We start from the raw sequence: 13,241 nt of genomic DNA on the forward strand, positions 1-13,241 counted from the left end.
CTTTCCATTATCACTCGCATTACATGCCTACATCACCTTGGAGTGGTATTGTGGTGAGAAGACGCCTAAAATCGTGAGTAAAATCTCATAACATCAAACAAAGTCTTGCGCAAATCTCTCATGAAAACCCGCCTGGATATGGCAAAAATATCTCACCCGCTTGCTTTTTGGCACTGCCATTGTTTTCTATAAACTATACATCTTGTGTACCACAGCAGGTCCCAGTGGAAAGGGGCTATCTGTCGAACAAACAAACGGGGAACACTGTGCTTCTTGTCAGTAGGAAAGAAATGGTGGCGAACTGAGCACAGTCCCTCAGAGCCACAGGTAAAAATCAACTGCAGGAGCAGGGCTACTTCATCATTCCTTGACAGGAAATTCAGTCAACACGTTCAACCATATCTGCCTCTGTTAAACACTGCACACATTATTAAATGGCTTTGGCTATAAAACTGCTGAACAGTGATGAGAAAATGTGTTAACCAAACTTTAAACACCTTTCTGACATTGTCACACTCAAAACTGAGCACATACTGTAAGTCTGTCAGGGTGATGGAATTTTCACTGCGTTTCAATAAGGTTGGATACACAGCAAAATATTACTGTCATTTTGTATTGACTTTGCAAATTACCTCATTTACCCTGAATTTTGGAGCTTTGTGAATAAGCTTTATTGTTAACTTTCCCCTGCTGTGGACTAATAAAGGATTATCTCATCCTATGTAATATTGTTGCTTTTTAAATGACAAAAATGCTGGTTTTAAAACAAATTAAATACTTGTACAAAGAAAGAAAATGAGGTGCAATAAGAGGCGCAGCATTTTTCAGCTAAGACGCTTCCGTTGCATCCGATTGCTATGATCCGGAATACTGAAGTTAATATTTTTCAGCTCTCTACGACCATTAAAAAAAAAAAAAAAAAAACAGCAACTGGAAAAATGAAGCGCTACAAAAAGAAAACTTATCAAGCAGAAAAAAAAAAAGGTATTGTGGACAAGATATAAAAAGAGAAGAAAAAAACAGTGTCTTCACACTTGACTATGCTCCCATAAATATTCCATTAAATTACTACCGAGGTGACGTGTTGAGCTACATGCTCCTTATCAGTATCAGAATAACTTTATTGATCCTGGGGGGAAAAAATGAGTGTTCTGAAGAGAAATCTTAACAATTACAATAAGCATGTCCATGTTGGTATTGATTTTCACCACCCATTTAAAAAGCTCTAAGAAAACATCACCTCTATCCCATTACATGTTTTACTCTCAGTTTCAAGTCTGTACTCACTTCCTCTCCCCACAGCGTGACAGTCACCATCTTCCCGGACATGTCCATCAGGCTGATCGTCCTCTTGGACACTTCTCTGTTGGACTTGGTAGTGAGGCGGGTCACTTCCTCCACACTCTTACACACTCCAATCACGTCTGTAATGGAAGGCATAATGCAGTGGATTACCAGCAGACACTGGATCTATTTTTCATTCCCGACATCATTCAGTTTGCAGTTTATTAAGATCGCATTATATGCCGTTTATGACACACCTGAGAATATGGGTTTAGTTTTCCCGACAAATCCTCTTGATTGTTCCAAATATACATATCATAAATATTGATTGTGGTGTTTACGCCCGCAGGTCACTCAGAGCTCCATGGTTTCTGGCACAAATTGGCTCATGGGAAATAAGTGATTCATTCATTTCAAGTCAGGTGTGAGGTCACCAGCCTGCTTACCCGGCACTTACATCCATAATGTAGGAGAGACGCCATGAAAATAGACTTTAATTGTTTCCACCAATGCACTTCATCAAGCATACTTTGTTGACTAATGCAATCAAGCATGATAGATGCAGAGCCATTTATTTGCAAAGGTGCAAGAGAAGCATCACGAAGATTACGCATCATCTATAAACCCCTGCTGAGTAAAAGGATTTTAAATGTATTAACCGTGATGAACAAAACGGAACGCTTGATTTGATTTTTGAGAAATTACTCAGATGGCAGTACATGTCGTAGTCTTCATTATAAGAATTACAAGCAGACTCCTTATTATTACTTCATTTTACCTGTGACAGCAGGTTCTCATTTTCTCATTGGCTCTGCCATAGGGCCCAAAGTCAATCTGCACTACAGGCTATTACTGTCATCAGTATTATTAATACCACTTTTATCTCTTTGCTCGTATACTGTAATTACCTCATCCGCGCAGTATATCCAGCTCTGCTTTCCGCTACAAACTCAATCCTCTGCTTATGATAGCTTATTACTGGGTGCTTGGGAACACCTCAGTAGGAGCTTGGCTTCGAGCTTCGGTTGGTTGGGTGTGCTTTTCACAATACGCAGTGCTTAAGAGAATTATGATGCGTTTAGGCCTCACAGAGCCCGAACCCCCCTTTTTATAAAAACAATGTGCACTTACACACCAGGAATCACAGGGGACACAAACATAAGCCACCTGTTATTCGGTGCATGCCACATTACATAACTCAGTCCTCTGCACATATTTTTAGGGCAATAATGGATAAGACAACATGTAAACTAATGTGTCATAAAACAGGCAAAATATGGCCCTCGTTCAATCAGAAAAAAAACTGCTGATACTAGAGAGATCATCCCACCACAACAATGCAGCATAGGAACAAATGGAGCCTCGAGCGCCGCGTTGAAAGGGTTTCCACGGCCTCATTCTGAGTAATAGACCTGAAACAGCGTGTAGAGGGGCTCTACAGGCTTCTCAAAAGCAAAAGTCTATATCAGTCTCAAATCCTGTTCTGGCCTAACTAGCTGCTTGTATACAATATTTTAGACTGTAAGATAAGACTTTGTTTAGGAGGTGGGGCCGAATGAGAGGAATAAAAGGAGCTTTGACTAAAAGGAAAAATCTTATCTAGGGCTCATTAAAAAAATACTTTGAGTCGGCTACAGAGACAACAAGCCAAATAGGGATGAAAAGATCCAATGTTTATATTCCTCCAACATATATTTTAACCTGTTAGGACTGCAGGCGAGATTTATTTAACATCTTAGTCTGCTTTTCAATGTTTTATTCAGCCAGTCTCTTTGTAACAGCATTACAGCTTTGAGGGTTGAAAGCTGACAGTTTCACTCATTTATTCCATCCACTGTCTCACTTTTTAACTATCTAGAGTCTGCGACCTGAACAAAACAACAGGGTTCATACACATTAGTACCAATAAATGTCCATATCTTTTCCATGCCTGTGCAGAAAATTTTAATGACAATGCATTCTCTACATCTGTGTATGATGTACATGAAAAATAAGAACACAATTCCATGTCAAAATATACCATTCCTTTTCTTAAAGTAAAGAGCCAATCTAAAAGTACATATACTGTATATGTACACTTATGTTCACAGAATGCAAATCTGGGAGCTATCTGGCTGTCAGAGAGACCATGATCCAAAAAAGCTTGTGTATTTACATTTTAAATTTCCATGACTTTTCAAGGACCCAAATTTCCATTTTGGAAAAGCATGCGCTTTGCTGTGTCTATGGAACTGGCTGGCCTGGTTACGGTACTTTTACACACACAGACACAGACGCACACAGACGCACACAGACGCACACTCAGAAGAGTCTCTCCTCCCATCACAAATGCTGTCACACTACGTCATAAATACATGTAACCTGTCTTAAAGGGGAAGGTTTGGCTGCTTTTATTCTTTGAAAATGAGAACCATGCAAGTTTTCCAATTTTATAATGCAGCAAATAAATAGTTTGAGTTCATTTGTCTGTCTTGAAATCGTGAGCCCTTTGATGCAACTATAGCGCAATGTAATGTTGATGCTGAAACAATATATCATGCAGCTGTCAGTCGTTGTATATGAGAGCTACGTTATATCAACAGCTAACTTAAAGTAAATAAATTCACTGTTATGTTACATCACGTGGAAGGTTTTCCCCAAAAGATCACTGAAACAATTTATTTCATTGCACATGACAAAATGTCATGACTTTTCAAAAACTTTCAATGATTTCTGCTATTTCACTGACTTTTCCAGGAGCTAGAAAATGATTGAGGAATCCAATGACTTTTCCAGATTTGTCATGACTGTGGGAAGCTTGTTGTCAGAGACTCTGCCAACTATAGCGCTCACAGCACCTCTGCAGTTAGGGCTTCGTTTTTGGACACAGCGCCTGAAATTGTCCCTTTTTTGCTGGTGGACGAGAGGTAAGCACTGCAGCTGGCAGCGGGTGTCACATTGGTCACCAGCGTAATAACGACGGTAATCGGAGACGATTTGTGCAGCAGCAGCTTGGTGCTAAGGTTAGCTCCTTTGGCATGGCTAGAGTCAATGACTCTCCCCTGTTTGAAATGTTAAACAAATAAACAACAGAGGCCACATTTTGCACATCCTGAGTCGGTCATTCTCATGACATGACTTATACTTGTCCAGGTGAAGCCAGACATTAATAAATCCGTATTATCCAGGTATTAGGCAAATTTACATATTTACTTTTGTAGAAGCTGCAGCTCAGGTCAGAGTCTGACACTCTGACATTCCTCACACAAAGAACAGCATAACATCAAGTGACTTGACTGATGCGCCCGAACATTAACCCCAAAAATACCAAAACCTCCTGGGTTTATTTACTTTCCCAAGCCTGGAATTATGCCCTTACAAATCACTAAAACAATACTTAGAGAGTCATTTTCTAATAAAGACATCAGGTTTGAGCTGAACAGTCTGCCATGTCTTTGTATATGTATTAGGGTTGCAGGCTGTTCAGTATGTTTGTCTCATAACACAGTCTGAGAAAAAAAAAATGATAGGTAACAGCTGTCTGGGGATTTAATGAAACAGGCTGGGTTCAGAAATGTCTGTGTGGATCATTGCTTGTGCTCCTTACCAATGATGGCATCTTTATCTCTGTTCTCCAGGTCACCAATAGAGACAAAATCGCACTGCACCATGGGAACATCGCAGCTGTCTTCGCAGGGATGACAGTGGACTCTCCATTGAGGGTCATCTCATAATCATTCTTCACTGATGTGTACTGCTTGTTGGCGATCTTCAGGGAGCCTTTGGAGACATAGTAGACCTGGCCCGTACAGACGGATGAACCACGTGTTAATCAGAGATCTGGGGAGCATTTCACCTGACTGAATGGCACAAACAAGATATGACTTCAGACAGTCGGGGGGATCAACAAAGGCTGGCAGATGAGCGTAAGCTGCTTATTGTATGGGTACAGTGTAGCCAGATGACTCATTCATAGTCTCTGTGGTTTTAACTCACAACGTACTGGCAGCTGTTGATAGCACAGTCGGCAGCCAAATCCGACTTTAACGGCACAGTGAAAGACAGTTTTAACAGATAATTAGGACATAGTGAATCATTATCTGGAGGAACGTCTCACCTTCCCAACCTCAATGAGGCTGAAGAACTTGTCCACCTCTTGGTTGAAACCAGTCACTCGTATCTCTCCCTGTGACAACAGAAAAGTCGATTAATATATTACACTCGGTCAAGCACAGGAAAAGATTTCAAACTCATGATATCTTATTGATTATTTACAAAGCATTAATATTACCAGTAGGAACACAATAACACTCACACTCTCATCCACAATCTCCATGGAGAAGAGTTTTCCATCACCACGAGAGAGTTGCTCCATGTACGGATACTGCTCTTGTTGGTCACACGAGCGCGGATGGTCCATCTACCGGAGAGGAAAAAGTCTGAGGTTATTTTTTGGGGATGTTACGAACGAGTATTTTCCTCAAGTTTAAACAGAGGATTAAACTTAGAGTAGTCTAAAAGTAAGAAAACACAATAAAACTGTTGAAGTTGAGCACAAATTACTCTTTAATGTCAAACAGTGCTTGGAAAAAGATTATATCTTGTATAAGAGCCAATTAACTGTATTTTTTCAATAACCAAATTGTATTTTAAATGCTCTGAAATGTGAGTCACTTTGCACTGCACACAAAAACATTACACACTATCCAACGAAGACAACTACCTAAATAAAAGTGATAAATAAAATGTGTAGAATACAATAATCTTTAGGAAACAGGCCTGTTTATTAAAACTGCATTTTCATTGAACACAATAAAAAAAATATAAACAAACACAAAATAATAATTTTAAATAAGGAGTTTAACCAACTAGTATTTCAGGTGATGTCTAGAGAGGGTAGCAACATTTAACCGACTAGTCCAGCAGTCTTGCACATCCCTACTATTTATGTCAGTATTTTTCATTTTTAGAGCAACTCAATCTGCCCACAATCTGCCCATTAGTGGGGGACACACAACCTTGTATATTGTATTTGTCAAGTCTGGCACATATTGCATTTTTGACAGTTTTAAAAATCTAATAATGATATCAGCTGAAAGTAATTTATAGTTTCTTTTTATGTATGTTTTTCCCCACATTAACAACCATTTTTAATAAAGCCTCTCATTTTTTAAATTTTGTTTTCAGCACAACCATTTGCATTTTGCAGTACATTTTAAAGTTGGAAAATATAGTTGTAGTGCTTATCAACCAACTTATACACCAATACCAATACGTCTGCAAAAAAGTAATACCAGCTCATATTACAGGTCATTTTATTGGTCTGGCTCGAAACAAATAATGCAAAAATATTTCCATTGCTCCTTCTAATAGAATAGAATCCAATGAAGCAAAATAAACCAAAGCTTTACAACAGATTGATTCAGCACCTCTGGGACAGCCTTGAATAAAAGAAAGCTTGCCATTTCTGTGGCAAAACTATTGTATCGAATTACTTTACATTATAAAGTCTTGTGCCTCACTGGATTTAATGTCTACTTTTATTACATGCATCACTTCATATGGTTTTGCTGGTTCTTTGTAGGTTTTTGTTTTATTCACGTACATTGGTTTTTCATTGTTTTGTTTTATTATATATGTATGCAGTGATGTGTTGCTACTTTCCCAAACACACTAAATACAATGTCGTTTTAAACATGATGTGACATTTCCCACAGACTGGGAACTATACTCACTTGGACTGGTATGGGTTGAGGCTGGCAATGGGTACAACTTTGGAGCTGCCCCCTGGAGTGCTGGGCATAGCAGACGGGTTCTTTTTCCCAAAGTCTCTGTTGAAACCTCTGTTCACTGATGGAGGAATGAAGAGAGAAATAAATGATCCATGAAGAGCAGTGATGGAGAGAAGTCAAGAGAGAGGCGCATGCATTATTCATCAGAGACGAATTACAAAAATCCAATTTCTTTGGATTGCAACCGCTTGATCACTGTAGTTATCTCACTTCATGAGGGAAGTTTCATCAAAGAAAAACCTAATGACTTAAAGTAAATTTACCACCGTTGGCTCTGGAGTCGAGCAAGAGGAAAGACTCCAACAGGAAACAAATCTTGTCGAGCCAAGTTGGTAGAGATGTGTGATCCAGCATTTTGGTGAGAAGGATGATTCACATTTCACAGAATCAGGGCAGAGTGTGAAATGCTATAACAAACTGGAGCTGCTCTTCCCCAGGAGAGCGCAGCTTCCTGACTTTGAGATTTTCCGTTTGAACAAGCGCTGCACATTTGATTTGTGTGCGTCTCACGCGGAGGATTAGAGTTCAAAGTGTCCACTTAAGTCCTCCCACTTTGCCAACCACTGCACTTCTGGTAATTAAGCCCCCAGATCAACCAGCACACACAGAGAAATGAACAATGACTGTGCTGATGAGGAGGGTGCTTGCCACAACCTCAATTCCCACACGGCAGATTAGAGGGATGAATACCTGCTATGACACACACTAGAAGACGGCAAAACCCCTCTGACAGCACATCTCTCCTTGTCCAACTTATTTGTGATACTGTGATCCACTGCTTATCTTTGACATGAACAAATTTGGAAAATAAATCTTTGTTCATGGGGTTAAAATAGACTCTCCACGTAGTCTGTGCCTCTATGAATTTGTTGGTTTGTGTATTCCACTGTGCATCCAAAAACAGATAAACGCAGTGATTGACAGGCACAGGAGGAGACTGCTACCCATTGACACAGTTGTTCAAGTTTATGATACCGAGCATTCACATGAAAAGGGGAACCTCTGGAGAATTGTAAATTGTGTCAATAACACTATGAAAAAAAAAAAACTCTTGAGAAAGCTAAAAATGAAAATGTTCCTCAACGGGGCTGTCAGTTACTTGTGTCCTGTAAATCTGTGGGTGACCCGAATTATAGAGCAGCAGAGAAATGCTGCCACCTGGTGGTTACCTTTGGGCCATTTGTGAAAAAAGTTGTTCCATAAATTGTACATTCTAAACATTTTCAGCCATTTTAAAGTCCCCATGAAATGAAAAGTATATTTTCCCATTTTTCAATCCTGTGTTAATTGATCATTTATCGCTTGTTAAATGCCAATTATATGTGTAAAAAGAAAAACAACAAAAATTCAGTTTAAGAGTATTTCTGCATTAAAATCCCTGTTTTTTCTCGTTTTGAAAAATGAGATTAAATAGTTTCAATATGAAAGTCAGGGCCATTTACAAAAGTTCATCCAATCAAATGAGTCTTTGGGTGACTAGCTAACCAATCAGGGAGTATAAAACCCTCACTTCAACGTTTGAGGGTTGTCATAATTAACAGAGCAATATGGTGAGAGAAAGGGAAGAGATGTGTGTTTGGACATCAGTGGGCAAAACCTTTGTTTTCATTTCCAAAACAATGTGGCTAAGGTCAAACTCATTCACCGCTCCTTCGTCCTCCTAATCTCACAATAGGAAGGTGTACGCAGAGCCAGCTTTTTAGCAGTCCAATCAAATGCAAAGGATTTTATTTAAATCCCTCTTGAAACTGTGCACCACTCTATTTTTTTGTTTCAGAAGGAGATATATCACAGTACCGAAGCTAAAGGGGCTCCAAGTTGTTTTTCACATAGATTTTAATTCATATTAAAACAAAACCTTGCTCTCACCTTCATTTGTATTGTGCTGCTGTAGTGGAGGGCGGATTTCAGGGACTGGCGCAGATTGCGGGCCTTTGGGCTGACCTGCAGGGAAAATTTAACATCAGTATTAGCCTGCAGTGACACCATGACCCATGATGTAAGACTGAAGAATATAATAATAGATAATAGTGTTGTCACTCATGATACTGAAATTTCTAAGTCCAATACCGTGCCTTGAAAAATATCAACATTTGATACTACGAGGATTAATTGATATTAAGGGGATACAATTTTAAATTTCTATTTAAAAATATATATATATATATATATATATATATATATATTGAGAGCATGAAGGCGATATGACAAAAACACTTGTCTTTTCTTGGTTAGTAGCAGATAACATCAGAATTATTTTAATAAACCTTAACGATAGAGAAAGCAAGAAAATGCAACTGATACCTGTGTATCAATTTTGCGGAAAATGAACACTGAAACCGTTTCAAATTTTCAGAATCAGTATGCATCGATAAATCTTTTTTTTTTTCCTAATAGGTAAACATCAATCTCACTTCATAAACCAATTCAGTGAACACTGCGTTAAAACAGACATGATTTATTTAATAAGTTGCAAAAATTATGTCATGTATTTTGAAGGCTTACCATCTGTGTAAGGAGTCGGGTCACCTATTTTTCCAGCAACTTCATCAGCAGTCTTAATGACTTCCAATTCCAAAATAATCACCACCCGTCTGTAACGAGACATCACAGTAAACGGCAGATTATAACACTGTATCCATTTTATTAAGATAATTACTAAATATGCTCACTATTATAAACTCAAAGCACAGTTATGCAGACATTTCAAAATCTTGAAATGAAGACAAGAAATGTATAAAAACTGCATACCGTGTATCCTTCAGTATATTGGTCACATGCCTCTTCAGAATGCAGATGCAGTTCGGGGCCAGCATGTTCTCCTCAGCCATGTAGTTCAGCTGTGTTGAGAGCATGAAGGCTGCAAAGGTGCAGAAAAGTGTCAGACAAGCAGCGCGGGTTCATTTAACTAAAGAGAATCTTGAGAATAACTGCCTCTAAAAACAGCAAAAGTCTTTAACCCCATCCTACATTCAGTGCACTAATAAAAGATTCAAACGCCAGCTACATTCATATTTTAATACTTTGATATCCATTACAACGATTTAAGAACCAGAAAACTCTTGAAAGCTGGTTTGCTGACTGAATATTGGCAATCACAATAATAACTGCTCATTAACAATGATCAAATTAAATTTGTGATAAATATAATTTGCAACAGTAACTTGCACTAACTTATTTTAAATATGACAATGTCTGTTATGGATCCAAATCTGCTCTTCTGTATGTATATGATAGTTTGAGTAAAATATGCATTTAACCATGTATTAATAGAAAATTAGAAAAAAATAAATAAACTTACAGGACAAAGTATGCAGGCCATCACTCATCATCACCCGAAAGCGAGCTGGACCATTTCCTCCATCAATCTTGCGAATGTTCTAAAAAGGGATATGAGCAAAACTCTTCAGTGCAAATATTATGCCTGTCTAATCGTTTCATTCTGAATCTTACGACAGCATTGATTTTGTTTTGATGTATGGAGCATTCAAGAATTAAAGTGCATAGAAGTTATTGCATATGTTAGTCCCCTATCTTTCTTTTGGAAATAAGACTTACTTCTCACTGGTTTTAACAGACCACAACACATCACCCCAATTCTGGCCTCTCTTCATTGGCTCCCTGTTAGTTTTAGGATTGATTTTTAAGAATTTACTGATCACTTTTAAAACTCGTCTGGTTTGTTTGTAGTGTTAGATCCTCAGGTAGGGCCCTTCTGGCCTTTCCCAAGACGAGGCTTAAATTTAAGGTAAGCTTGCCTTTGCCATCAGGACCGCTCAGCTTTGAAATGACCTGACTGAGAAGATAAGGCACGCAGAATCCGTGATTTCTAATTTGTTTAACGCTGGGGTGAATTAACTATGTAATACCCCATAAGCCTGATTTTATTTTCACAAATCATTGATTATATTGACAGGAAAAGAGCACTCCTTAACTGTTCATAGTAGTTTTCTATTTGCTTGTTTTCTCTCTTTTTTTCTGCTCTGTCTGCATAGTGCTGAAAATACCACTATAGGATCTAATATTTGCATACACTGTATGTTTAAGTCTAAATGCCAATAAAAAGTCAAATTAAAAATTAAAAAAAAAAATTGTGACGTCTTTCAAATAGCTTCTTAACACTCATCATTATAAATGTAATATTGTCTTTTTTGTATTTTTATAACTTTTGTTCTTAACTGTATTTATTTATACTGACATTTTGCGTCTTGCATTTTAGGTTTTGTGTTTTATCTTGGCCATAGCTTGGTCTTGCTTGCAGGGTTCCCACACATTTTCAAGGAACTGAAATTTTTTTTTCTTTATATAAAGGGACAGAGAGACAAGGTGCAGGGAGAAAGTGGAGAAGTGTATGTGATGGTAAACGAAACATCAAATGTAGACACGTTTGTGGTATGTTAGGAATATCACTGCATTTCATTAAACACAACAAAATCCTGTGACTTCTCCAAAACCCAATGATTTTATAAATTCCATGACTTCTCCAGGCCTGGAAATGTGATTTTGATTTCTGCTTTTGCTTTGTCTGTCAAAGCACTTTGTAAACTGTGTTATATATAAAGGAAGTTATGTCATCATCATCAACATTATTATTATCATAACTTCTAAAAGAAATATACTTTGTTACAGTATTTAAGTATTTTTTGGGGAGTATCTGTACTTCACTTTGGTTTTTATTTTACTACAAAATGGGGAAGAAACTGAGGAAGGGAGGACAGGACAGAAGGTCTAATGAATACCTACATTTTTTTTCATGTATAATGTAGGACCCACTTTTTAAGGTGGTGTATGTTATGAAAAAAAATAACTTACAGCTTACTTCTACTTTTTCTTTCAATACTTAAGTACATTTAATACCATCAAATTACTTTTGAGGCATAAGTACATTAAATATCAGATACTTTGACATTTACTCGTTATATTTAAAAAGTTGACTTTAACTTCTACCACAGTCATTTTCTGATAAGATTGGCTTTCAGGTATCAGTGCATCATGGCATGATCTATTTCCTGGACTCTACCTTGTTTTTGAAGGGAGAAAATACTACAAAATGTTGTTATTCATGAGTTGTTTTTACGGGTCTGAAACGTAGTTTTGAAAACTTCTCCACCCTAACAAATAACCAGCTTTGGTTTACACAACATCCCTACATCTAGGCAGAAAAGGGAGGAGATAAGGGGTAGTTTGTGTGCGTGTGGTGTCATCTTACCCCTATTAATTGTGTTAAATACAAAAAAGTGGAGTCAGCAGGTCAGCAGTGATAAAGTGGCTAAACAGTAATGTTAAAGAAACACTGTGAGGTCCTGTTTTTTTGTTACTCACCACCAGCTGAAGCACTGAGTCGCTGCCACCGGTGCCATTTGATAGAGCCTGCAAACACAAATAATTAGCTAAATAACAACCTTTACGCTAATTATCTTCAACCATTTGTTGAGTTTTACATGTAACAATGTCTCACGTGAAAACATTTAGAAAACCACTCTTTATTCACAGATAATTTGGCGTTGTTATCTAACGTTGGATTTTATTTCTACTTTTACAACAGAAAGCTGTGTATTTTTTTCAGTTAGGCTAACGTTAATGTTAACGTTCGTGTTATGGCGTTAGTTGAATTACAAAACCACGTCACATTAACCGCAAACAAATGACTGCTAGCTTCTCCAGCTGAACAAAGACAGCAGTTTATTGTTTTGAAAATCAGATTTAAGCGTAATAAATATGCAGACAAGATTAACCTTACCACAATGGCACCCTCTGAGAGCTTCGTCATGTCTGTGATGAAGAAATTTAGCAACACAAAGACAACTTAACTAGAATTTTCGCTAAACAGTCACCTGAGTGCATCTACCATTGACAGTACTCGGTGAATTGTGGCAGTGGCGCCAACAGCTTGGACAAACGCGCCAAGCGTCGTATTTGTTGCTGCAGTTTCCGTTTCCGTTCACGGATCTGGGTTCAGTTTGCAGTCCGTCAGCAGCCTGAACACAACGGCTGATAAACACTGTAAAACTGACCGGGGACCAGTCGCGTGAATCTCAGCGCCAAACATGACGTGACGTAAGACGCCTTGTACGCTGCGTTCACAGCTCGGGGAAAATCGGATATTTTAGACTCCTCTCTAACTTGTGTAATTGAAAGGATGTAAATAAAACCTTAAGGATTTTTAAAAACATTATTGGGTAAATA

At 38.0% G+C, this 13,241-nt stretch overlaps 1 protein-coding gene across 1 annotated transcript in view; it reads right to left on the reverse strand.

Moving 5' to 3' along the window:
- rpa1 (replication protein A1) overlaps positions 1–12,947 on the reverse strand; it is a 54,129-nt gene extending 41,182 nt beyond the window's left edge. The window contains 13 exon segments of the mRNA XM_042486632.1: positions 1,288–1,424; positions 4,871–4,963; positions 4,966–5,062; positions 5,381–5,449; positions 5,579–5,626; positions 5,629–5,683; positions 6,999–7,113; positions 8,925–8,999; positions 9,561–9,649; positions 9,807–9,915; positions 10,357–10,435; positions 12,378–12,425; positions 12,796–12,947. Of these exon segments, the coding sequence (XP_042342566.1) occupies positions 1,288–1,424; positions 4,871–4,963; positions 4,966–5,062; positions 5,381–5,449; positions 5,579–5,626; positions 5,629–5,683; positions 6,999–7,113; positions 8,925–8,999; positions 9,561–9,649; positions 9,807–9,915; positions 10,357–10,435; positions 12,378–12,425; positions 12,796–12,825 (1,044 nt within the window). The 5' untranslated portion in view covers positions 12,826–12,947.
- Positions 12,948–13,241: the final 294 nt, after the last annotated feature.

Source organism: Plectropomus leopardus, chromosome 5 (assembly GCF_008729295.1).
Source record: "Plectropomus leopardus isolate mb chromosome 5, YSFRI_Pleo_2.0, whole genome shotgun sequence".
Classification (NCBI taxonomy): domain Eukaryota; kingdom Metazoa; phylum Chordata; class Actinopteri; order Perciformes; family Serranidae; genus Plectropomus; species Plectropomus leopardus.